The following is a 26164-nucleotide window of genomic DNA, read 5'->3' on the forward strand; positions in this document are numbered from 1 at the left end:
CCCAAAGTGCTGGGATTACAGGCATGAGCCACCACGCCCGGCCGAATATTCTTTCAACAAACAAAAAAGTCTCCAGATCTCAGCCACTAGAGCTCAGAAAACAATATCCCAAAGTAGGAGGCTTTGGCATGCTGAGTACTTTGAACTAAAGGAGATTGGAAGGTCTCAGAAGCAGCCTCAGAAACAGTCTATCCATGACCTTCTCCTGCCCTCTTGTCTCCAGCCCTCTGGCACCCCTGAAGCAAGTCACAGGAACCAGAATTCTTCTTCCTCAAGGAGGGTTATGGAAACTTAGAACCTCCAAACTAATTCATAAACTTAGAAATACTACTCTAACATTTTCTTCTTTCTCTCTCTCTCTGTCTTCATCTCTTTCTTTCAGACTAGGTCAGCCGGGCGTGGTGGCTCATGCTTGTAATCTCAGCACTTTGGGAGGCCGAGACGGGTGGATCACCTGAGGTCGGGAGTTCAAGACCAGCCTGACCAACATGGTGAAACCCCCGACTCAAAAAAAAAAAAGAGACTGGGTCTTGCTCTATCACCCAGGCTGGAGTGCAGCAGCACAATCATAGGTCACTGCAGCCTCCTGGGCTCAAGCAATCCTCCTGCCTCAGCCTCCCTAGTAGCTGGGACTACAGGTATGTGCCGCCATACCCAGCTAACTTTTAAAAAAAAATTTTGTATAGAGGGAGTCTTGTTACATTGCCCAGGCTGAGAATTTACATTTTTAACAAGTTCCAAGGAGATGCTCCTGCTGCTGGTCTAGGGACCACCCTTTGAGACTCCCTGCATGAAGGCATACACAGGACTTGATCATCGGTGGGGGCACCAGGAGCTGGAGCCTGGGGAGTGGTGGGAAGCGAGAGCACACAGCTGAATAAGGACCACGAGGTCAGCGTGGAGGAAACCTGAGGAAATCCCCATAGTTTCACTGCCAGGCCAGCCAGATGGACATCTCAGGCTGAGGAGGTGAGGAGGCAAGACAAAAAGTGAAACAGCACTTTATAGGGTAAGGATGGGAAGGTCTCCTGCATTATGGGCCTCCTTGGGGCGGGGTTCGGTCACTGCTCCAGATGAACCTTTAGTCTTTTCATTGCAAATTTGCTTCCACTGTTGGGAAAGAGATCCTTACCTCCATTTTCTTAACTTCAAAATGGAAATGACGGGTGCTTTTGAGTGGTCTGAATACTTGAAATTTGAGGGAAAATGTTACCAGAAACACATACAACTAGAGTTCAAGATAAACACATATATTAAATGCATGGCTTAAAAATGACGATGCGTCTCCTTTACCTGTCTTCGTGTAGAACTTAAAATAGACCCTGGTCCCCACGTCGGGGTTTCCTCGCGCCCAAGGGCTTGCGCTGCAGGGCTGGGCCAGCAGGCGGCGCGGCTCCCGCACTTTCCCAGGCCTGGTCGCGCGGCCGCCGCCCACCCGCGGTCCGCCCGGCCACGCTCTTGGATCATCACATGGTCAGGCCATTGTGCGTCACTGCCCTGGGCTCTACTAGAAAGTGCCGGGGCTCGGATTCCTTTCGGGTGACTGCGTTGGGAGGAGAAGTCGCTCTGCGTACTTGTCGGAGCCGAAATAAACACAGACTCCGCGGCCGGGCTGGACCTTACCCGGAAGTCGCCCAGAACACGACTATCCTTCGCTGAAACCTCGCCTGCCCCCTCCAACCCAGAGACGAAAAGGGAAAGCATCACAGCCAGAAACTGTTGGCACAACTCCACAGATATTTTCCCGGGCTGAGCCAGACTCCAAAACCCCGCGCTTGGCGCCTAAAGGCCGCAAGGGCTGAGGAGAAGGGGAGCGTCGGGGGCGCGGCGGGCCTAGCCCCGCCCCCTCATAGGCCCCGCCCCAGCTCAGGCCCCGCGGGGCCCGGCAGCGGCACCTCCCAGAAGGGGAGAAGCCGGCGACGCCTTCTTCCTTCCTGATCTGCGCGCGCAGCCTGTTGTCGCTGTCCGCGCCTGCTCCTGCTCCTCCGCTCCTCCGGCGCGGGGTGCTGAAACATTCCGGGGAAGTAGAGCGGCAGCCGGGGAGCCCAGCCAGCCGATCGCCGCCGGTGTCCGCAGCCTCGCGCGGCCTCAGCATGAGTGCGCGCGGCCTGGGCCTCGGCCTCCTCCTCCTGCTACTGTGTCCAGCGCAGGTGAGCGGTCGCCGGCCACTGGGACGCCCTGTGGGGACGTGGTGGGGCCAAGAGCCAGGGAGGGCGGCGGGCCCAGCGGCGGCTCAGGCCCCGAGCCTGAGGAAATTGGTCTAGCGATGGAGAGCTCAGAGGTCTCTCATTTGTCCTGTTTCTGCCGGCCACGCTCTCTTTCCTGTGGTCTGGGAGAGGGTGGCAGTGAGGGCTGCTTGACCTGTTGTGAGCTTATTCATCTGTGGTTACCTAATTTCTCTGTGTAGATGTGGCACCAGGAGGAGGGAGGAAAGTGGGTAGAGTGGGATAGGGACACTACTTGCTTTTGAAAAAAATTCTGCTGCATGCGCACGAACTCTAAAATTTGGGAGCTCTAACCACTTGAATATTTCCTCTTCTCATTCACCTGAGGGTGGAGGTGGAAGCAGAGGTTTAAGAGGCACAAACTTCCTCAAGCACCCAGTGAAACTGCCTTGAGCACTTGACATAAGTCAGGCTTGCTCTTCTAACGAGGGCACCTTACTTTTCAGCAACTCCTTTTTACACCTCAGGACACTGAGGCTCACAGGGTGGTATTGGATTTCCCCTTGTCACTATTAGCCAGCGACAGGATGGGGCCTGGAATTCGGTGTCCTGCTGACTCCTTGGGCTTTGGGAAAGAGCACCTCACTATTTGTGTGTCTGTAGTTTCCTCTTTTAAAACTGGAGTGGGGCAGTGTCACACCGTGGCTCTCATTAAACCAAATCAGGATGAGAGTGCTTATTAACGCCCCTCACATAGGCGTGGCCGCAATAGGAAGTAGTGAATCGGGGGAGAGGGGGTTCCGTGGACTAGAAAAAAACTCTCCTTCGACTTCTATGTAGTTCTCAGAAGGGGATAGGTGATGTTGATCCAGTACTAGACTAAGAGCCAGGAGAAGGGCAGTGGCACGGAGGGAGGATTCTTTGAGCCCAGGAGTTTGAGACTAGCCTGGGCAACATGGCGAAACCCCGTCTTAAAAACATTTTGGTGTTTTTTTTTTTTTTTTTTTAATTGTTGAGGTTGAGTTTGCTGTGAGCTGGGATCATGCCAGTGTACTCCAGCCTGGGTAACAGAGCAAGATCCTGTCTCCAAAAAAAAAAAAAGGGAAAGAAATAATAACCATTGTGTGCCTTAGAGAAATATAGCTTTTCTTTTTCCTTAGAGTTTTTTAAAATTTATTTATTTTAGAAACAGATTCTTGCTTTGTTGCCCAGGCATGGGGGCAGTGTCGCCATCATAGCTCACTGCAGCCTTGAACTCCTGGCCTCAAGCAGTCCTTCCACCTTGGCCTCCGAAAGCACTGGGATTATTGTGAGCACCACTCCTGGCCCTGCCTAGAGTTTTAGATCAGGACCTTAAATAGGCAGGCTTCACTTTTTTTTTTTTTTTTGGAGACAGTCTTTGTTGCTCAGGCTGGAGTGTAGTGGTGCAATCTCAGTTTACTGCAATCTCCACCTCCTGGGTTCAAGCGATTCCGGTGCTTCAGCCTCCCAAGTAGCTGGAATTACAGGCGCCGACCACTGTGCCCGGCTAATTTTTGTATTTTCCATAGAGATGAGGTTTTGCCATGTTGGCCAGGCTGGTCTCAAACTCTTGACCTCAAGCAATCCGCCCACCTTGTGTCGGGGATTACAGGTGTGAGCCACCTCACCCAGCCAGGCTTCACATTATTAGGTAGCTTTGTCTTTCAAATATTTTCATCTCAAGTTAAGTATCCAAGGCTAATGGCCAGTAAGTGTCTCTTCTGCGACATTTGGAATAGGTCAGAGGTTTGTTGTCTCTTGCAAAAAAAAATGTCTGGAAGCCATTTCAAGGTCTGTAAACCTTAACTGGAAATAATTGTATTATTATTTCAAATATTAACTTCCTCATGTCTGAAAGCTTTCAGTGCACCTGAGCAGATTGGGGTGGAGCCTTGAAGGCAAACAGATTGGGGGAGAGAGTGTCTGCTTTTAAAATTCATACCAGTGATAGCAGCTCATCTGGCTTCAGTCGGAGCACTGGTAGAGTTCTACATGGAATTATAGACTAGTAGTCCTGTGTAAGGTCTGAAATAGATTTTGGGGGGATTTTTGCTTTTCTTAATGTTCAATATGTACAGATGATGAAATAACCTTACTAGACTGCCTTGTTTTTAAACCCTGTAGTCATCTAAAAACATGTATGCAGTTTTGAGACATAGACTATATTTCTCCTGGCTATAATTTTTTTGTTGTTGTTTGTTTGTTTTTGAGACAGAGTCTTGCTTTGTCATCCAGGCTGGAGTGCAGCATCACAATCTCGGCTCATTACAACTTCCGCCTCCTGGGTTCAAGCATTTCTCCTGCCTCAACCTCCTGACTAACTGGGATTACAGATGCCCACCACTACACCCAGCTAATTTGTGTATTTTTAGTAGAGACAGGGTTTCACCAGGTTGGTCAGGCAGGTCTCCCGACCTCAGTTGATCCACTCGCTTCAGCCTCCCAAAGTGCTGAGATTACAGGCATGAGCCACCATCCAGCCCTGGCTGTAATTTTGATGACCTTTAACTTGAGGGATTTGGAACATAGTGAAGCCTGGGTAGAAATTAAGCATTAAAATGGCTTTTCCTGAGAAGATTGGGAATGGTTAATCTTTTGACCTGGGAGTGATTAAGAACAATCATCTGAAATTGGAATGACTATGGGAAATCTTGCCCCATCTCTCCCACTCTGACTGATGCTGTGATCAGAAATTTTACTAACATAAGTAATCAAGGGGAAAATGAGATTTTTTTGTATTTGAGCCAGTGGGCAAAGGGAAAAGGACTTGCTGAATAGGCCTTTGTATTCCTCCAGTGTTTGTTCTCTTACCCAGAACAAAGAATCACTCTGGTGATGAAGACAGTGTGCTCTCTCTTTCCTGGGTAACCCTCACCCTCCACTCCTAAAAGGGATGCAGCATTCTAAGCATGGCACATTACCTGGAGTGGAAGTCCAGATCAGTCCTCTCTAATCTGATCTCAGGTGACCCTTTCTGCCCTTTGACCTCCAGCTCTGTGAAGGACATCAGCTCTCCAGCCAAAGTGAACAGCTTGCTAGCAAATCCTGCCCATCCTCCAGGGCCCCATTTCACATGCTATGTTATCTACGACATTCTTATTCTGTTCCCCCAACTAGAATGCCTTCCTTCTGAAGTTCTACATTTTTGTTGAAACTGCTGCAACAGCATTTGCTGTCTCGCTAAAAGGCCTTGGTGTGGGTCTTGACTCTCTCTGTTCCCAAGAGTGATCTTGGGTAAGGCAGTTATCCTCTGGAGCCTCAGTTTCCTCCTCTGTAAAATTGGATTAACTATGCTTGTGAAAGACAAATACTTTCTAATCAAACTATCAGATTACAGGCTCCTTGAGAGCAATAACTATTGCTTTCCAATATCATTTACAAATGTGTCCCAGACACTTGACTTGGGACTCTTTTTTTTTTTTTTTTTAAACAGGGTCTCTCACTGTCCCCCAGGCTGAAGTACAGTGGTGTGATCGTGGAGTGATCCTCCTACCTTGGCCTCCCAGGGTGCTGGGATTATAAGCATGAGCCACCGTGCTAGCCTGGGACTCCCCCCTGCCCCAGACCAGGTCTTACTCTTGTTGCCCAGGCTGGAGCACAGTGGCACAATCTCAGCTCACTGTAGCCTCAACCTCCCAGGCTCAGGTGATTCTCCCACATCAGCCTCTCGAGTAGAGCAGCTAGGACTATAGGTGTGCACCACCATGCTTGGCTAATTTTTTGTATTTTCAGTAGAGACGGGATTTTGCCAGGTTGCACAGGCTGGTCTTAAACTCCTGAGCTCAAGTGGTACCATCCACCTCAGCCTCCCAAAGTGCTGGGATTACAGGTGTGAGCCACCATGCTTGGCTGACTGGGACGCTTTTTTTTTTTTCTTTCCACTTCAAATATAGGAGGAAGGTGACTCTTTTTAATCATAAGATATTTGGACCTTGAAATTGATTTTGGGGAGGGACTTAGAGACAAGTGGTGATCAAAATTGGATTTGCAGTTTGTTTCTAGGTGATGGCAATGATCAGCTTTGGCCAGCCAGGGTTTTCTTCATCTGGACTATGCCTCTCACTTTCAAACTTTTGGAACATTTGCTTTGGCAACAAAACCTTTAGAAAACCAACTCTCTCTGGTGCAGGTATTCTTTTGAAGAATTTGAGAGAAGCTTTAAAATTGATCTTGGTTGGGCACAGTGGCTCATGCCTGTAATCCCAGCACTTTGGGAGGCCGAGGAGGGCAGATCACGAGGTCAGGAGTTCAAGACCAGCCTGACCAACGTGGTGAAACCCCGTCTCTACTACAAATACAAAAATTAGCCGGGCATGGTGGTGCACACCTATGTAATCCCATCTACTCAGGAGGCTGAGACAGGAGAATCGCTTCAACCTGGGAGGCAGAGCTGAGATCGCACCAGTGCACCTCAGCCTGGGCAACAGAGCAAGACTCCATCTCAAAAAATAAAATAAAATTGATCTTCTTATTACTGTCCCTTGCTTAGTTCACAAGAGGAACTCAGAATAATTTCATAAATACAAATTGGCCACCCTGGGCACAATAAACGATGCAAAGATCAAAAGAATTGAAAAAATCAGTCTAGCCAGGCACAGTGGCTCACGCCTGTAATCCAGCACTTTGGGAGGCCGAGGTGGGCAGATCACTAGGTCAGGAGTTCGAGATCAGCCTGACCAATATGGTGAAATCCCATCTCTACTAAAAATACAAAAATTAGCGGGGCATGGTGGCGCATGCCTGTAGTCCCAGCTACTTGGGAGGCTGAGGCAGGAATTGCTCGAACCCCCGGAGGTGGAAGTTGCAGTGAGCCAAGATTGCACCACTGCACTCCAGCCTGTGTGACAGAGCGAGATTCTGTCTCAAAAAAAAAAAAAGAAAATCAGTCTAGGTTGGTCCTAAGATAGTGAGTTATCAATTGATCAAAGTCAGTTACAGATCGAACTCCTTGTTCTACTCTTCCCCCTTCTCACTACTGCACTTAACCAGTCCAAAAAAATGTAAAAATAGAAAAATCCATCTATACACTGTTAAGTGCTGTGTAAATTTTCATGATTACTATCACTGTCTTCTTAGTTGATGGAGGGAAGGCTGGATACATAAAAAAATGGTAATACAGTAAGAAGTGCTCAGATAAGAATAAAGATAAAGTATTATGGAGAATCCATTTTTGAGCTGAGATTTGGAGGATAAATTAATGTACCAGGTGGACAAGAGGAAAACTAGAGAAAATAGCTGGGATAGTTGCCTAATTGTTCCCCAAAGCTATTGAACTGTGCACTTGAAAAGGATGAATTTTATGGTATGTAAGTTATTCAGTAAAGCTCTTAAAAATAATTGCAAGGTGCTATATACTAGATTACATAAGAATAGAGACAAAAGCTACCCAAGTTTTGCATAGTACTCCATTGCTTCACATCGATCTTGTTTTATCCTCACAGAGACCCTTTAAGGTAGGTGTAATGCTGTTTTTTCTATTTCATAGATATGGACATCAAGGCTCAAATTTGTCCCAAGGTCACATAGCTAGTAGATGGCAGATTGGGTGTTTAAACTGCCATCTTCTGACTTCTGTGCCCTAGTTTTTTGAAATTCAAAATATTGCAGCTAGATTATTGGTGTTTAGCAAGCTTAATTGAATGGGTGTTCAGCAGATATTCCACTTGGCTAGTAGAGCAGTCTCATTCAAGTCATGTTTCCGTCCCCAGTGTGGCTCTTCTGGTAGTCCGTAATAGATCAGGAACGGGTTTAGCCTGCTGACCTGACCTGTGGTTCAATCGCCACATTGTCAACATTCCATAGGAAAAAACTGCAGACATTGTATACCGACACCCACTTTCATAGTTTTGTTTTAGTTTTGTGTCTCCTAAATGTCTAAGACTAACTAGTAATATGACCTTGGGTGAGTCACCTAAAGAAACTGCAAGCTAAAGGGGTTATCTGTAAAACGAAGAGTTGGACTAGATGAGCACACCTAACACTCAAAGTATATGATTTAAACACCCACATGCAGGCAGGCCTGGTGTACACACAAATTATCCTTTGTTACGTAGATGTGTTCATGCCAGGTTGGCTATAAAACACTTCCAGAGATTTCCGTCAATAGAAGTCAGACCAGACCAGCAGCCTCTACCCTAAATATCCTGCCATATTTGTTTGGTCTGCCTCCCTGACTCCAAAGGAAACAACAGGCAGCTTCATCTCTGGACAGGATTCTCCATGCCACTTTCTCCACTCCATCCTGTGTTGTCCTGACTGGCCAGGCCAGCTTCTGCTCTCTGGAGAAGCAATTGGGCAGGGGAGTTAACCCCCAGCCCTCCTCCATCTGCTCGCTGGAGCTTGAGCTGGGTGTCTCTCCACGTTCTGCCATTAGCTTTACCCATACAGGACAGGGGCACAAGTGTTGGTGCCAAGCCCTGCACTCCCAGCTCTGGTGGATGGCCTACCCTGGGGTTGAGGACTGTCAGTGGTACTAAGGAAGTGAATCATTACTTGACAACTGCCTAGACAGATACGGCAAAAGATAGGAATGGTAGGCATTATTTCTACAAGTGAACAAGTTTGTATGGAAGGAACACTTGTTTAGGTTCATCATGGATGGGACAGTTCATCTCCAATGCATTCTCAAATTCTGAGGATACATCACTGCACAAACTGGACTAGAGTTTATATGGTGCAGAAGATGGGGAGCGGGGAGGCAGAAGGACAAGGGGGATGGGTGGAGAATGCTTAACTTGGTTTTCAAAATCATGTCACTTATGAGCCATGTGACCTCAGAATATCTTTGAGCCTGAGTTCACTTACCTGTAAAATTCTGCCATGCTACTGTGTAGAGTATCTAAGAAAATGAGGCATGCATTTGGTGTTCAGTAAGTATTTTTGTTTATTTATTTTACCCCCAAACCTAGAGAACAATAGATGTTCAGTAAGTATTTGAATATGTTAGTTAATGCTTTAGCAGGATTTCCTAAAGGCAGTGGAATAGAATTCTCGCTGAGTTCAGAGTGTTTCCATATGATAGTGTGCTTATGGAGCACCTTAATGGGGTCCCATTCAGCAGTTGCCATAGTTGCTGACATATAACAGAAGGGGCATTTTTTAACCTTTCCAGAACTGTTCCTATCATTGTTGAAAAAAGCTTCCATATCCAGTCATACTCATAATAATTAAACTCTGGAGCATGCTGTGAAATATCCATATGACCTCACCTTTAAAAATAGAAACTCTCTAGCTGTGTAACTACTAAATTCTGAGTAGACGCCAAAACAAGCAGCACTTACCGTATTTGAACTTAGATAATCCAGTTGTACTCCCTCAGCTCATTGTGAGTTTTGACAAGTTCTGCACCCATGAACACCAGATGTGATACATTAGGGAATTTCAAAGAAAGGATAACACTTAGGCTCTGCCCACTAGGATTTTACAGTCTTACAAGGGAGTTGAGACAAAGGCAAGAAAACACTCCTGCTACTTCTCCTAACATCACAACTTTGCAATTCTCATAAATTTTGCTTGATCCTAGGGCATGACCAAGGCAGAGGCAGGTGGGTCCTACTTTGTGTGGGAGAGAGGGAAGGAAGGGTAGGCGGTTAGAGTGATAGGTTTGGAATATTGTAGAGAGTGTCAGAGTGAGGTGTCTGGAGCTTGTCGCACAGGCAGTGAGAAGGGTGGGTTGTGGGTTTCTGAGCACCAGAAAACTGAGCAGTGTTCTGGAAGAGGCAAGCGCAGGCAGCTGTGCACAGGAGACACTGCGGATCTAGGTGAGAACAGAAGGCTGCACGAGGGAGCCTCCCCGGGAGTGAGCGATAGGTTAGTTGTGGGAGGTGGGTTCAAAAGGTGCCTAAGGTTTTCATTTGAAACTCTGTTGAAGAGGAATTGGCAAAAGAAGAGGAAATATAAATAGAGGAAAGATTGGTTTCCTCTTAAGCACTGAGGCTGTCAGCAGTTAGTGGGAGTGCTGCTGGAGAGAAACTGGAGCTCATTGAAGCTGAGAGAGGGGTTTGTAGGTATAATCAGAGCTGTGTTTATAGGGAGGTGCAGGTGAAGGGAGAGAGAGAGAGATGAGGTTAAAAACACAGAAGAGGGAGATGGAAAGCTGGAGGCCCCTGAGGTGGAGCAGCTGCAGAGGCAGGCCTGGGGGTCAGAAAGCTGGCTGTCCACTTTCAGCTGTTGGTGAGAAGAAGGGATGAAGGTCGAACTTCTCCCATCGTGCAGCTGTTGAGTGGGTGCACAGGTGCTCATGCTCCTGTACACGGCGGGGCTCGGGAAGGGCGTGATGCTAGAGGGAGGACCTTCATTATGCAGCTGATTATCTTTTATTGAGAGTCTGTTTCTGGAGTCGGCTGCTCTGTTTTGAATCCTGGCTTTGCCACTGTGACCTTGGACAAGTTATTTAGCCTCAGTGCCTTCATTTCTGCATCTGTAAAAGGGATATAGTAACACCTCTCTCATCAAACTGTTGTAGGATTAATTGAGTTAACATATGAGGAGCATTGAAAACAGTGCCTAAACCTTGGACACTGCCAGTACTTTGTGAGTCCTTCTGGGCCCTGCTGGCTTAGGTTGCTTCTTTAGGCAGGATGACTTATTTTTGAGACAGGGTCTCGCTCTGTTGTCCAGGTTGGAGTGCGGTGGTGCGATCTTGGCTCACTGCCGCCTCAACCTCCTGGGTTCAAGTGATCCTCCCACTCAGCCTCTGGAGTAGCTGGGACTATGGGCACGTGCCACTAGGCTTGGCTAATTTTTCGCTGTTGTTTATGAGACAGGGTTTCACCATGTTGCCCAGGCTGGTCTCAAACTCCTGGGCTCAAGCAACCCACCTGCCTTGGCCTCCCAAAGTGCTAGGATTGATTATAGGTGTGAGCCACCATGCCTGGCCAGAATGACTCCACCCCGCCCCCCACCAGGCTTCTCTGCTGTGTCTCTAGAAGAAGACTTTGAGAAGCAAACCTGAGTGTTGATTCAAACCCAGATTTCCTGGGCTCAGTTGTTATTATTTTAGGTCTTTGGAACCTCTTTGCTGAGGTCCCAAACAGGTAGAAGACATTAATAAGAACTCCTTATATTTGATTTCATGATGCTCTGTGGTTTACTGAGTACTTACTACATATGTATAGATATGCCCTTATTTGATCTTCACAGGAACCTGTGAGGTAGAGAGAGCTTATGAGCCTCATTTCCCAGGTACGAAAACTCCTACATGGTTAGGGAACCTGCTCCAGGTGTGATCCCAGGTGTGCTCAGCTCAACAAGCACATTTATTGAGAGCCTCATGAGCTCTTGGGATCAGAACCCAGGACTCCTGATCCTACTCCATGCCGCCTTCTCACCCACCCTTCTTCCACCAAGTGGGTGGAAATAACACTTGCTTTGAAATAGATAAAGAATAGTCTTTGTGAAAAGGAACCTAAACAGCAGTGGACCATCTTTATTTGCATTTATAGTACCAAGTGCTGAGTAAGGGGATTTTAGACTCCAGACACCCATCCTGTTTGGCAGGCCGGAACTGCAATGTGTTGACCACACGTCTGTCTCCGTCACCCCTGTGCCTGTGGGTAACCACCCAGAGTGCCCTGAGGCAGAGACCTGCTTGGCAGGTCCCTGGAGAGTTCTGCAAGATCTGGGGAGGGGTTCTTTGTATTTAAAATTTCGTGTAAACATCAGCAGTTTCCTCTACCTCTGTAGTTAGCTTTTGCCTTTTCAAACTTCAGTTAGATGGGTAATGACTTTTACTCATTAGGACTTTTTTCCATTAGTTGGAAACCCAGAGTTGCAATACGTTTCTTCCTTCCTTAGAATCAACAGGTTTATGAGAATAATAATTGGATTCTCTTTATATAAAAATAGTGGTGGAGTCTTGCCACAGGTTTGGTATGTGACTTTGTTGAAGGCTTGTCACTTCCTCATTTATATAATTTCCCTCCTTTGTGGCCTAAACATGACTTTAAAAGAGTCAAGAGGAGTTAAGTCTTAATTTTTATTTTAGAACATCTGAAAAGTGAATTCAGAGAAAAAATGATATTGATGCCTTGAATTTCCCCACATGTACAAGTCCCAATCTCCTGCTGATGTTTCTCATGTTTTAGGGCTTCAGGGACTGTTGTGGGATTTGTATTTTGATACTGAGGGACCAACACAGACTGACTTAGCTTCTTGCCTGTGTGCAGGTCATGTGCCACTGTCACGGGAGAGAATTTCATGTTGTGACTTCTGTTCAGATTTTTTTAATGGCTTTTCCTCCCCCCGCCGCCCCGAGATGGAGTCTTGCTCTGTCACCCAGGCTGGAGTGCAGTGGCACCATCTTAGCTCACTGCAACCTCTGCCTCCCGTGTTCAAGCAATTCTCCTGCCTCAGCCTCCTAAGTAGCTGGGATTACAGGTGCCCCCACCACACCTAGCTAATTGTTGTATTTTTAGTAGGGACGAAGTTTCCCATATTGGCCAGGCTGGTCTCGAACTTCTGACCTCGTGATCCGCCTGCCTCGGCCTCCCAAAGTGCTGGGATTATAGATGTGAGCCGCCACACTCAGCCTTCTTAATGGCTTTTCTGCCAGGGTTCTTGGGAGCCATGGCTGCTTCTTGATATCTTCTGTTTCCCTGTAGAACAGATGACTGCAAGCCCGGGGCCCTGTCGAGCTGGGCCCTCTGTGGCTTTCTGAGTTCATTCTGAGGCAAAGGATCGAGTGTGTTTTGGGTAGCAGCCTTCAGAGCAAGGCACTGACTTGATGATTCACCCTGACCCCTCCCTTCCACTGAATTTTCTGACAGCCTTGTGACTCTCACATGGGAAATATGAGTGGCTTTTGAGAAATCTTTACATAAGAAGTTTAAAAATTTTCTTTTGAGATTGCTTCGGTTGTTTTCCTTAAAGTTAGCACATTCTTTGCTTTCTGCTTCAATCTCAAGGACAGGAGGTTCATTCTTGCTCTATACATTGGGGTGTTGATGTTTGTGGTTTTGTTCTTCATGTTACTCATGATGTATTGATATTAATTAACCTAAATACATATGGAAATATTTATTACTTAGAGCTTATATAGTTCCTGGTACAGATGTGCAAAAATAGTGCCTTAGTAATTGCCAATTCACTGTCTCACTTTTCTTTATACTGTGATTCTGAGTGTTTTGTGCATGGGACTATAGCTTCTTCTTATCAACAAATAAGCAGAAAATAGAAATTATGTAAATAAGCAACTTCTATTACTTACTTCATTGACTTGACAAATAGGCATTTGGTCTATTTTAATGAATATTTTTCAAAATGCGAAGTGCCTGTTGCCGTTACTTCATTTTGCAGGTAACATTGGAAGGTTCTATAATTGTACTTGAGTGGGCACACTTTGTTGTTGAAATGTACCATCCACACCCTGGTGACACTGAAGTTTGTGTTGACTTTCTGTAGGTGTTTTCACAGTCCTGTGTTTGGTATGGAGAGTGTGGAATGGCATATGGGGACAAGCGGTACAATTGCGAATATTCTGGCCCACCAAAACCACTGCCAAAGGATGGATATGACTTAGTGCAGGTAAGTTCATTATCTTAGGCATTGGAAGCACAAAATGCTGATCACAAGATCCTCCGTAATTATACTGTAAATGTTATTGCAGGGTGGAGGTAGAGGTGAGACTAATAGGCTTAAGTCTTATCCCAAACTCTAAAACTCTAATCTGTAGCACACAGTGGCAGTGAAGGTAACACTGTAACTCCAAAGGCTTAATTTTTCAGGGTCTGACTTTATACCTCTCGTAAAGTTTCCCAATAGCAGGTTATTATATAGAGACTGACCTTGGTACTTCATATATTGCCCTTGTAGTGTCTGCAAAATACATTAGAAGTTAGCTGTTTTTGATTCCTAGATCTCAGGACTGGAATGGACTGTGTTGCTAAGCGGCTTTAACATCCTTGTCCCCTGTTCATTTTAGTGTTTCCTCTGTGTTCCGCTGACAGCCTGTGAATTTTGGCTGCTACCAAGATTCTGACTTCTGTTCTTTTTTACCATCCTGTGATGCACAGGGATGTTAGAACTGGAAAAAATGTGGTAAAAGGCTGGTTTTAGAGTCTTAAAGTAATCAAAAATCAAGTTGACGTGATAACAGAGCTCCTAGGCTTACTTGTTTCTTTTCTGTTTTTGAGACAGCCTTACTCTTGCCCTGGCTGGAGGCTAGAGTGCAGTGGCATAATCACAGCTTACTGTAGCCTCGACCTCCTGAGCTCAAGCAATCTCTCACCTCAGTGTCCCGAGTAGCTGGGACTACAGGCATGTGCCATGACCCCGGCTAATTTTTTTAAAAAGTTTTGTGGAGATGGGGTTTTACCCCCATGTTGCCTAGGCTGATCTTGAACTCCTAGGCTCAGGCATTCCTCCCTCCTCAGCCTTCCTAAGTGCTGGCATTACAGGCATGAGCCATAGTACCTGTCCTCACTTGTTTCTTTTCTTTTTTTTTTTTTCTTTCTTTCTTTCTTTTTTTTTTTTTCTGAGACGGAGTCTCACTCTGTTGCCAGGCTGGAGTGCAGTGGCGTGATCTTGGCTCACTGCAACCTCCCCATCCTGGGTTCAAGTGATTCTCCTGCCTCAGCCTCCTGAGTAGCTGGGATTACAGGCACTGGCCACAACACCCAACTAACTTTTTGGATTTTAGTAAAGACGAGGTTTCATCATGTTGGCCAGGATGATCTCCATCTCCTGACCTCGTGATCTGCCCGCCTCAGCCTTTCAAAGTGCTGGGATTACAGGCGTGAGCCACTGCACCCGACCCCTCGCTTCTTTCATCGTAATTATTAAAGGTTTCAACTTTCCCTAGAATGACTAATAGAAATGGTAAGTAGTACTCTGGCTGAACTTAAACAAAAAACCCTAAGAAGACATAAAATGGTTGTCAGGAAAGGAGAGAAAGCTTCCATATAAAAAGAAAATTAGAAACATCTCTACTACCTCTACTCATGAATGAGTAGTAAATGTGTCACTTTTAAAAATAATTCTATAAGAACATTTTAAACACAATATGTGTTTTACCCCTGTGTATTTCAAAAGGATTACATGAATGAATATGTCTTAGTTCACTGAGGAATGTTGACCTTATTTTAACTACTGCCTACTCCTGTATCTGTGCTCTTTTACCTGAAAGGAACTCTGTCCAGGATTCTTCTTTGACAATGTCAGTCTCTGTTGTGATGTTCAGCAGCTTCAGACACTGAAAGACAACCTGCAGCTGCCTCTACAGTTTCTGTCCAGGTAGGTTCCGCTGGGGAAACAGAACTGGGCTGTAGGTACTTGTGAACCGGTAATGTCAGCTTTCCATTTATTCTTTGTTTACATATTTTTATTTATATATTATATGTGTATATATTAATGTAGATATTTCATATTAATGTATTTATATATTTATACATATTTGTATGCATTTAAAATGGGTGAATATATATTTAAATATGTATTTATGTATTAAAAATACATATGCACCTATGTATAATGTGTGCGTGTGTGCGTGTGCGAGTGTATATAATAGAGACAGAGTCACACTCTACTGCCCGGGCTGGAGTTGCAGTGGTGTGTGGTATGATCATAGCTCACTGCAGCTTAAGCCTCCTAGGCTCCAGTGATTGTTCTACCTTAGCCTTCTGAGCAGTTAGGACTATAAGCATGCACTGCCATGTCCAGCTAATTTTATTTATTTTTCTTTGTCAATTTTTTTTTTTGAGACAGAGTCTTGCTCAGTCACCCAGGCTAGAGTGCAGTGGTGTGATCTCAGCTCACTGCAACTTCCTCTTGGGTTCAAGCGATTCTCCTGCCTCAGCCTCCCGAGTAGCTGGGATTACAAGCACAGTCCACCATGCCCAGCTAAGTTTTATATTTTTAGTAGAGGCAGGGTTTCACCATGTTGGCCAGGCTGGTCTAGAATCCCTGACCTCAAGTGATCTGCCCACCTCGGCCTCCCAAAGTGCTGGAATTACAGGCATGAGCCACTGCACCCAGCCTAATTTGTATTCTTTTTCTAGAAATGGGGGTCTCACTGTGTTGACCAGGCCGGTCTCGAACTCCTGGCCTCAAATGATCCTCCCACCTTAGCCTCCCAGAGTGCTGGGATTATAGGTATGAACCACAGTGCCCAGCCAATTTTTTTAAAGTCAGTTTTTGTTTTGTTTTATTTTAAGAACATACTCTTAAAATTTGTCAGAAATAAAGAGAAAAACAGTAATTATCAGACTTAGTTCACTTCCCAGTTGCATTCAGAATTGATGCTTGGTTTCCTCTGAGATGTCCTTACCCTGCAGGGTGTCTGCACTGTGGCCAGGCTCCTTTCAGACTTGAGCTATACACTGTTTGGAAGAGAGGTTCCTAGTGGTCCTGCTCAGGTGCCTGGCCTGAGACTCTTATCATGCAGTCCTTCCTCTCCCGCAATCCCCTGCTTTGCACATCATTCTTGTCTCTCCCTCTGGTGAAGGGATGTGCTAGAGTCAGGTCCTCAGTAGAGCTGGCCTTGGGGAACTGTTAACAAGCTTGTTCTGGTGTAGCTGGCTGGTTTTATCAGACTTAGTTTTTTGTCTGATCTGTTGGCTGTGCCCCTGAGCAGTGAAAAAGGGCTTGGTAGTAGATGTCCTTCTCTAGGCCTACCCAGCAATTCTCAAATATGCAAAAGAACAAGCTGGTGATGGTCTTTAAGACAGCAGATTGTGATATCTTTCTAAATTTTTCAGACTAAAGCCCTCTGGTAAAGATGTTTGGGAAGCAAATATTAAAAAGGGAAAATGCTGCTCTGTGTAAGTATCACTGCAGGTGGTGATAGGGCACAAGTTGGCTGGTGAAGAAATTCTGCTTCTTAACAGAAGTTGACAATAGAGAATAGAAAACCACCACTAAATTGTTTTTTCAGGACAACAAAAGTTGAGACTCTAATTGGGCCAGCACATCCTATGAAAGGCTTGTGAACATTGATGGAGCCAAATTGGAGCCTTGTACACTTAGTCAAAACACATTTATTTAGTATCCACTCTAGGTGAGACATTGTGGACATAAACATAAAAAGGTAGCCAACCTTTCTCCATGTTATCAGAGACACCAAAGCTTGATTTATAAAAGCAAATAGGAGAAACAACTGGATATTTGGAAAAATATGCAGCTGTCAAAATAGTGACTGTGGGCATTAAATGTAGTAACATGGAAAAAGTTTGAAAACTGTGTATCCCAAGAGTGATTCCTATTAGAATAATGTAATTGTAGTTTCTGGCTTTGTTGCAGTAAAGCAGTGGGGCTCCTGAAAGAAAGAGAGTCTGTGCTTCTCTATCTCCTTCACTAGAACAGAGGATATTGAAGGCTGGGACACACTTTTTTCATTCTTTGTTTTACTTGGTCACTGGGACTGGATCAGAGTATAAAGAAATCTTGATTTGCAAGAATGCAAGTCTAATGAAACAATAGCTTTTGCAAGTAACAGTGGACCAAAGGGAGAAGAGAGTTCTTTTGCTATGTAACAAGTCAACATTAGGAGCTTAAACTTTGAACCTGAAGGATAGCAGGCAGCTTATGGTTCTTGTGAAATTTGTATGCTCCTGAAGTGCATGCAGCCAGAGAAGACCTTTGCTGTTCTCTGTCTTTACAAAACATGAGGATTTCTTCTTGTGTTTCAGGAGGATCTAGGGATTTTCTGGGGCTTGGAAGAAAACCTTTCAATCGGTTATAAGATGAAGATTCTCATGATGATGCTCATTATTTTATTTTCTTCTTAATCAAAACTGTCAACTGGTACAGTGGCTCATGTCCAGCACTTTGGAGGCCAAGGCAGGAGGGTTGCTTGAGTTTAGGAGTTCGAGACCATCCTGTCTCTATAAACAAAATTTTTTTAATTAGCCAGTTGTGGTGGTGTGTGCCAGTAGTCCTAGCTACTTGGGAGGCTGAGGTGGGAGGATTACTTGAGCCTGGGAGATCGAGATTGCGGTGAGCTGTGATCATGCCACTGCACTCAGCCTGGGCGACAAAGTGAGACCCTGTCTCAAAAATAGTAATAATAATAATTATCTCCATGATACTCCAAAGTCCCTTTACTCTAGGTCAGAGAATGTATGTCTCTAAATTATATAGTGCAGAATTCAGAGAAACATCTTTCTCTTTTTGAAATTATAATTGGATATAATAAATACAGTAAGTAATTAGGGCATTTTTTAAAGGTGTGCCTTTATTTTAACATGAGGTTTTAAGTTTAGAATTGCTGATTTTTAACATGTTCTCTTGGTAATTTGTCACCTTACAATAAGTTTAAAATATTCTTTGTCTATCTAAAATTGTTTCGCTGGCCCTATTATGTGTGAAATCATGCAGAATCTAATTTACTTTCCCTTTAGATGTCCATCCTGTTTTTATAACCTACTGAACCTGTTTTGTGAGTTGACATGTAGCCCTCGACAGAGTCAGTTTTTGAATGTTACGGCAACTGAAGATTATGTTGATCCTGTTACAAACCAGACAAAAACAAATGTGAAAGAATTACAGTATTATGTTGGACAGAGTTTTGCCAACGGTAAGTAAACTTTCAGTTATTCCTCTTTCAAAGCTGGCATCAGGACAGCAGAGCAAATTGTTCCTTTTAGTTGTCCTGTCAACTCTGGAAGATCACAATTTTCAGTTCCATTGGCCAGGAAATAAGAGTTATTGCTTTGCTTGTATCCTAGGACTTGAACTACAACCAATATAACAATCTCCGTAAAGCATTTGCTTTAACTCCTCCTAACTTTAACTTTCCACATGGAAAATTTTAGTATGTGCAAGTTTGCATCCATACACTTCAGTAACCATTGGATCTTTGATTCTAGCAGACATGAGTTACGTAATGTCATAAATTACTGCAAGACTGAGGAAATGAAACTATTAATAGTTGCCAGAGAAGAGATCATGACTGAAGAATCAGATCACCATAAAGGAAAGTCAGCAGGTCTAACAAATAGCGGAAATGACCCCCTAGCATTGACCAACATACAACATTTAATTATAATGACAAAGTTAAAAAGTTAACAAGAAGTTCAATAGAAAAAAGGTCTCATTCACAAAGCAACAAAACATGAGGCACTTAGGAATCCAAGATGTGACATAGAAAGCAACCTGACTGAATGGAGAGAGATCATTTTGTCCAGAAACAGATGCCTGCATATATGGAAAGTGGATGTGTAACACATGTGTCATAAATCATTGAGAGAAAAGGTGGGCTAGTTGATAAATGGGATGAAAAAATAGATTATCTAATTTTAATTTTTACATATAAAAAATAAATTGTATAGATTAAAAATCCCAATTGGAAATTTTTAAAAGTAAATGTAGAATATCTTTATGACTTTAATATAAAAGAAAGATTTCTAGACAGGAGAGGAAAAGCAGAAACCATAAGGGAAATATTTATGAATATAAACAACTATCTAGAGCAGTCAGCAAAATGCAGATTAAAACAGTAAACTACCATGTTATACCTCATCAGCTTGGCACAAATTAAAAAGTTGGTCAATTCCAACTATTGGTGAAAATGTGAAGCAATAGGAATACTAATACACTCCACCACTTGGAACCATAATTTGGTGCAATTGTTTGAAAACCATTTGAAAAACAGTTTTGCAATATGTAGTAAAGTTGAAGATAACCTTCCTCTTAGAAATTTCACTTATAGATGCCTGCCTTAGAGAAACTGTAAATGCATATAAACCAGGAGACCCATATAAGACCCATGTAATAACATCCACTGTAACATTATTGGATTATGAAAAACTGAAGACCTCAAAAGAATGAGAAGACATGACACAGATTGGGAGAAAGTGTTTGCAAAAGACATCTCTTAGTAAGCACTGTTACTCAAAATATACGAATAACTCTTAAAACTCAACAACGAGAGAGCAAACAGCCCGTTTGAAAAATGGACAAAACAACCTGTACAGAAACCTCACCAAAGAAGGCATACAGGTGATAAATAAGTACATGAAAAGTGCCGGGCGCGGTGGCTCACGCCTGTAATCCCAGCACTTTGGGAGGCCGAGGCGGGTGGATCACGAGGTCAAGAGATCGAGACCATCCTGGTCAACATGGTGAAACCCCGTCTCTACTAAAAATACAAAAAATTAGCTGGGCATGGTGGCGCATGCCTGTAATCCCAGCTACTCAGGAGGCTGAGGCAGGAGAATTGCCTGAACCCAGGAGGCGGAGGTTGCGGTGAGCCGAGATCGCGCCATTGCACTCCAGCCTGGGTAACAAGAGCAAAACTCCGTCTCCAAAAAAAAAAAAAAGTACATGAAAAGTGACACTCAACATTATGTCATTAGAGAATTACAAATTAAAACAACGAGTACCACTACACATCTTAACGGTGGCCAAAATTCAAAACACCTGCAACACCAAATGCTGGCAATGAACTCTCATTCATTGATGGTGGGAGTACAAAATGGTACAGCCACCTTGGAAGATAGTTTAGCAGTTTCTTACAAAACTAATCATACTTCTTGGTATTCGCCCAAATGAGTTAAAAATGTGTCTATCCCAAAATCTGCACATGGATATTTATAGCAGCTTTGTTCATAAATGCCAACATTTGGAAGCCACCAAGATTTCCCTCAGGTGAATGGGTAAACTGCTACATCCACACGATGAATATTATTCAGTGCGAAAAAGTGCTATCAGGCCGTGAAAATACATGGACGAACCTTAAATCCTATTACTAAGGAAAGCCAATCTGAAAAGGCTACTTACTATATGATTCCACTAGATGACAATATAGAAAAGGCAAAACTGTGGAGACAATAAAAAGCTAGTGGTTGCTATGGGTTAGGAGGGAGGAAGGCATGAGCAGAGCACAGAAGATTTTTAGGTGGTGAAAATACTCTGTATGATACTATAATGTATGACATTTTAAAACAAAAGTGCTACATACTTACAAAACATACAAGTACCGAAAAATGCATGGGAAGGAGATTAACATCAAATTCAGGATTGTGTTTACCTTAGGGAAGGGACTGACTGCTGGCAGGGAGAGCTCACTGGGGAGCTTCAACTGAATCTATAGAGTGTGTGTGTGTTTAAGTCTTTATTTTTTGGAAGAGATGGGTGTCACTGTGTGGGCGAGGCTGAGCTTGAACTCCTGGCCTTAGCCTTCCTAAGTGTTGGGATTCTAGGGGTGAGCCACCATACCTGTCCTATAGTGCATTATTGTTTTTATTGATTTATTTATTTTTATTATGCCATAGCCAATTGTTCTGAATAGTGCATTATTATAAAGTAGAGTCAAGGTTTTGTTTTGTCACCCAGGCTGGAGTATAGTGATGCATTCATAGCTCACTGCAGCCTCAACCTCCTAGGTTCAGGCATTCCTTCTGCCTCAGCCTCCTGAGTAGTTGGAACCACAGGCATATGCCACCACACCTGGCTAATTTAAAAAAAAAATTTTTTTGTAGAAATAGCCTCTTGCTTTGTTGCCCAGGCTGGTCTCAAACTCCTGGCCTCAAGTGATCCTCCCACCTCAGCCTCCCAAAGTGCTGGGATTACAGGTGTGAGTCACTGCGCCTGGCCGAATCTATTATTTTTTAATGTTGAGGCAAATGTAAAATGGTAAGACTGATAATTAACTGGGTAATGAGGAAATGAGAATTGTATTATTCTCCATATTTTTTGTATGCTTGAAATATCTAATAAAACCTGAAAACCAAATGGTAAGCTGGAAGATATTAGGGAATTACCCAGAAAACAGCATAGAGATATAAAGATCTATAAATCATTAAAGAAATGACATATAGGGTAACATGAGAAGCTCCAGAGAATTGAGGAGAGACAATAGTAATCAAAGGGATAATAAGTATTTTCCATAATGGATAAGGGGTGAATCCTCAGACTTAGAGAAAATTTATTATACAAAAATCAGTTGTATTTCTATACACTTTCAATGGACAATCTCAAAGTGAAAATAGGAAAATAATTCCATTTACTATAGTATAGGAAGTACTTAGGAGTAACTATTATAGAAGTGTAAAACACTTTAAAACTAAAGAACCTTATTCAGAGAAATTAATGAGGATCTAAATAAATGGAAAGACATTCCATGTTTATGGATCAGAAGACTTAATATTGTTTAGATGTCGGTATTCTCCAAGTTGTTTTATAGATTTAGGGCAATCTCTGTTATAATCCCAAATGACTTCTTTATAGAAATTGACAAGCTGATTCTGAAATTCACATGGAAATTTGAGGGACTCATAGTAAAACAACCCTGAAAAAAAGAACAAAATAGGAAGACTCACACTTCTCAGTCAAAATTAAGCAATGGAAATCAAGACAGTGTGGTACTGGAATAAAGATAGACATATAGATCAATCGCATATAACTAAGAATAAATAATATATCTGTGGTCAACTGATTTTTGAGAAGGGTGCCAGGGCCATTCAATGAGAAAAGAATAGTCTTTATCAAATGGTGCTGCAATAACTGGATATACACATGCAAAAAAAAATGAAATTGGACCCTACCTCACACCATATATTAAAGAAATTAACTCAAAATGGATCAAAGACCTAAATGTAAGAGCTTAAACTATAAAACAGAATAAAACATAGGGATTAAATTTGCATGGCCTCATATTTGGCACTTGATTCTTAAATATGAAACCAAAAACATGAGCAACAACAAAAAAAGATTAATTGGGCTTCATTAAAATAAAAAAGTTTGTATTTCAGAGGACACCATCAAGAAAAGACAAGAAGGCAGGGCCCAGTGACTCACACCTGTTATCACAGCAGTTTGGGAGGCTGAGGCAAGAGGATTGCTTGAGCCCAGGAATTCAAGACCAGCCTGGATGACAAAGTGAGACCCTGTGTCCACACACACACACACACACACATTAGCCAGGCATGGGCTGGGTGTGGTGGCTCACGCCTGTAATCCTAACACTTTGGGAGGCCAAGGCGGATGGATCACTTGAGGTCAGGAGTTGAAGACCAGCCTGACCAACATGGAGAAATCCCGTCTCTACTAAAAATACAAAAAATTAGTCAGGAGTGGTGGCACATGCCTGTAATTCCAGCTATTCGGGAGCCTGAGGCAGGAGAATGGCTTGAACCCGAGAGACGGAGGTTGCGGTAAGCCAGGATCGCTCCATTGCACTCCAGCCTGGGGAGACAAGAGCAAAACTCCATCTCAAAAAAATATATATATATTATCCAGGCATGGTGGCATGTACCTGTGGTCCCAGCTTCATAGGCATCTGAGGCAGGAGGATTGCTTGAGCCCAGGGAGGCTGCACTGAGCAAACTGCACTCCAACCTGGGTGACAGAGTGAGACCCTATCTCAAAAGGAAAAGAAAATATTTGCAAATTGTATATTTGATAAGGGACTTGTATCTAGACTACATAAAGAACTCTTGACTGGGCACAGTGGTTCATGCCTGTAATCCCAGCACTTTGGGAGGCTGAGGTGGGCAGATCACCTGAGGTCAGGAGTTCAAGAACAGCCTGGCCAACATTGTGAAACCTTGTCTCTACCAAAATATAAAAATTAGCCAGTTGTGATGGTGGGTGCCTGTAATCCCAGCTACACTGGAGGCTGAGGAAGGAGAATTGCTTGAACCTGGGATGTGGAAGTTGCAGTGATCCGAGATCGTGCCACTGCACTCCAGCCTGGGCAACTCTGTCTCCGAAAAAAAACAAAAAGAAATCTTACTACTCAATGATAGATAGATAAATAACCTGATTTAAAATGGCAAAAGATCTGAATAGAGTAGACATTTCTCCAAGGAAGATATTCAAATAGCCAACAAGCACATGAGAGATGTTCAACATTATGAGTCATCAGGGAAATACAAATCAAAACCACAGTGAGATACCACTTCACACCCACCAGGATGGCTAGAATCAAAGTCGGATAACAAGAAGTGTTGACAAGGCTGTGAAGAAATAGGAGCCTTTATTATAAAGAAATCCCAAAAACAAAAACATTGGCTGGGCACAGTGGCTCACACCTGTAATCCTAGCACTTCAGGAGGCCAAGGCAGGTAGATAACCTTAGCTGAGGAGTTTGAGAGCAGCCTGGGCAACATGGTGAAACCCCATCTTTACAAAAAAATTAGCTGGGTATGGTGGTGCATATCTGTAGTCCCAGCAACTTGAGAGGCTGAGGTGGGAGGATCACTTGAGCCTGAGAGGCAGAGGTTACAGTGAGCCAAAATCATGCCACTGCACTCCAGTCTGGGTGACAGAATGAGATCCCATCTCAAAAAGAAAAAGCATTGCTGGTGGTGATGTAAAGTATAACCACTCTGGAAAACAATCTGGCAGTTCCTGAAACAAACGTAGAACTACCATATGATCCATCAATTCCACCCGCAAGATGAATGAAAACATAGGCCGACACAAAAACTTACATACAAATGCTTATAGCAGCATTACTGATAATAGCCAAAATGTGGAAACAATTCAGCTAATACATGGATAAACAAAACATATATCTGTATAGTGAAATGTTTGGCCATAAAAAGGAATGAAGTATTGATACATGCCACAATATGCATGAACCTTGACAACATTATGCTAAATGAAAGAAGTTGGTCATGAGATACTGCATATTATATGATTGGATTTATGTGAAATGTCTGAAATAGTCAAATAGAGACAGATCAGTGGTTGCTTAGGGAGATGGGGAGGTAGGTGAGCATAGCTAGAGTACAAGATTTCATTGGAGGTAATGAAAATCTACTAAAATTGACTGGTGATGGTTGCATATACCTATGAATATGCTAAACTCTATTAAATTATATAGTTTTAGGGGGTAAATTGTACAGTATGTGAATTATACCTCAATGAAGCTGTTTTTTAAAAAGCCAAACATCTATACCTCAGTATAGCTTAGAAAAACTGTAAAACTCCAGGCCAGGCACAGGGCTTAGGCCTATAATCCCAGCACTTTGGGAGGTTGAGACAGGCAGATCACCTGAGGTCAGGAGTTCGAGACCTGCCTGGCCAACATGGTAAAACTCCATTACTATTGAAAATACAAAAATTAGGTGGTTGTGGTGGTGCACACCTGTAATCCCAGCTACTCAGGAGGCTGAGGTGGGAAAATCTCTTGAACCTGGGAGGTGGAGGTTGCAGTGAGCCAAGATAGAGCCACTGTACTCCAGCCTGGGCAACAGAGTGAGACTCCATCTCAAAAAAGAAGAAAAAATAAAAACTATAAAACTAAAGACAAATATATTTTTCTTTTTAAAACTAGTTTGTCTTTTTTTTTTTTAGATAGGGTCTTAGTCGCTCAGGCTGGAGTGCAGTGGTGTGATCTTGGCTTACTTCAACCTCTGCCTCCCAGGCTCAAGCAATTCTCCTATCTCAGCCTCCTATGTAGTTGGGACTGCAGGCGTGCGCCACCACACCTAGCTAATTTTTTTTTTTTTTGTAGAGATGGGGTTTTGCCATGTTGCCCAGGCTGGTTTGGACCTCCTAAGCTCAAGCAGTCCACCCACTAGAGCCTCCCAAAGTACTGAGATTATAGTCATGAGTGACCACCCCCAGCCCAAAGACAAATATCTTAAAAGCAAATAGAGACAAGACACAAATCTCCTTAAGACAATGATAATTGGAGATTTTTTTTACCAGCCGTGATAGAGCCCAGAAGGCAATGGAATAATCTGTTGAGAGTTCTGAGGGAGATGACTGTCACTCCCGCTAACCTGTCTTTCCAGAATGAGGGTAAAACAAAATGCATGTGTAAGCATCTTCTTGAAGATTATGGAAAGAAGATCCTGGGAAGTTTCTAGCAAGCAAGGACTGGTAAATGAGAATTGACAGTACAGGACCCATTCTAGCTATTTTCTTAGGTGTAAAACACTGATGCTATCCTTATGTAGTATGTTGTCTTTATGTGTAATAAAATAAAACCCAAGAAGATAACCCTGAAACCAGTTTTCCAAGTAAGTTCCATAATTCTCTGGCTGTGTAGCTTCCTGCGGCAGAGATTTTCTGGAACCAGCTTTGTTAAC

General features: G+C 43.5%; 1 protein-coding gene across 3 annotated transcripts in view; it reads left to right on the top strand.

Moving 5' to 3' along the window:
• Positions 1-1930: 1930 nt before the first annotated feature.
• NPC1 (NPC intracellular cholesterol transporter 1) overlaps positions 1931-26164 on the top strand; it is a 56236-nt gene continuing 32002 nt past the window's right edge. For 2 of the 3 annotated variants that reach the window (XM_012445018.2, XM_021673894.2), the window contains exons 1-4: positions 2070-2150; positions 13587-13709; positions 15310-15416; positions 18521-18696. In XM_012445018.2, the coding sequence (XP_012300441.1) occupies positions 2094-2150; positions 13587-13709; positions 15310-15416; positions 18521-18696 (463 nt within the window). In that variant the 5' untranslated portion in view covers positions 2070-2093. Of the gene's footprint in view, positions 2151-13586; positions 13710-15309; positions 15417-18520; positions 18697-26164 lie in introns of all 3 variants that reach the window. The other variant, XM_012445017.2, reaches the window with a different exon arrangement.

The sequence above is a fragment of the Aotus nancymaae genome, unplaced genomic scaffold, assembly GCF_030222135.1.
Source record: "Aotus nancymaae isolate 86718 unplaced genomic scaffold, 86718_ANA_hifiasm-v0.15.2.pri h1tg000020l, whole genome shotgun sequence".
NCBI classification, from domain to species: domain Eukaryota; kingdom Metazoa; phylum Chordata; class Mammalia; order Primates; family Aotidae; genus Aotus; species Aotus nancymaae.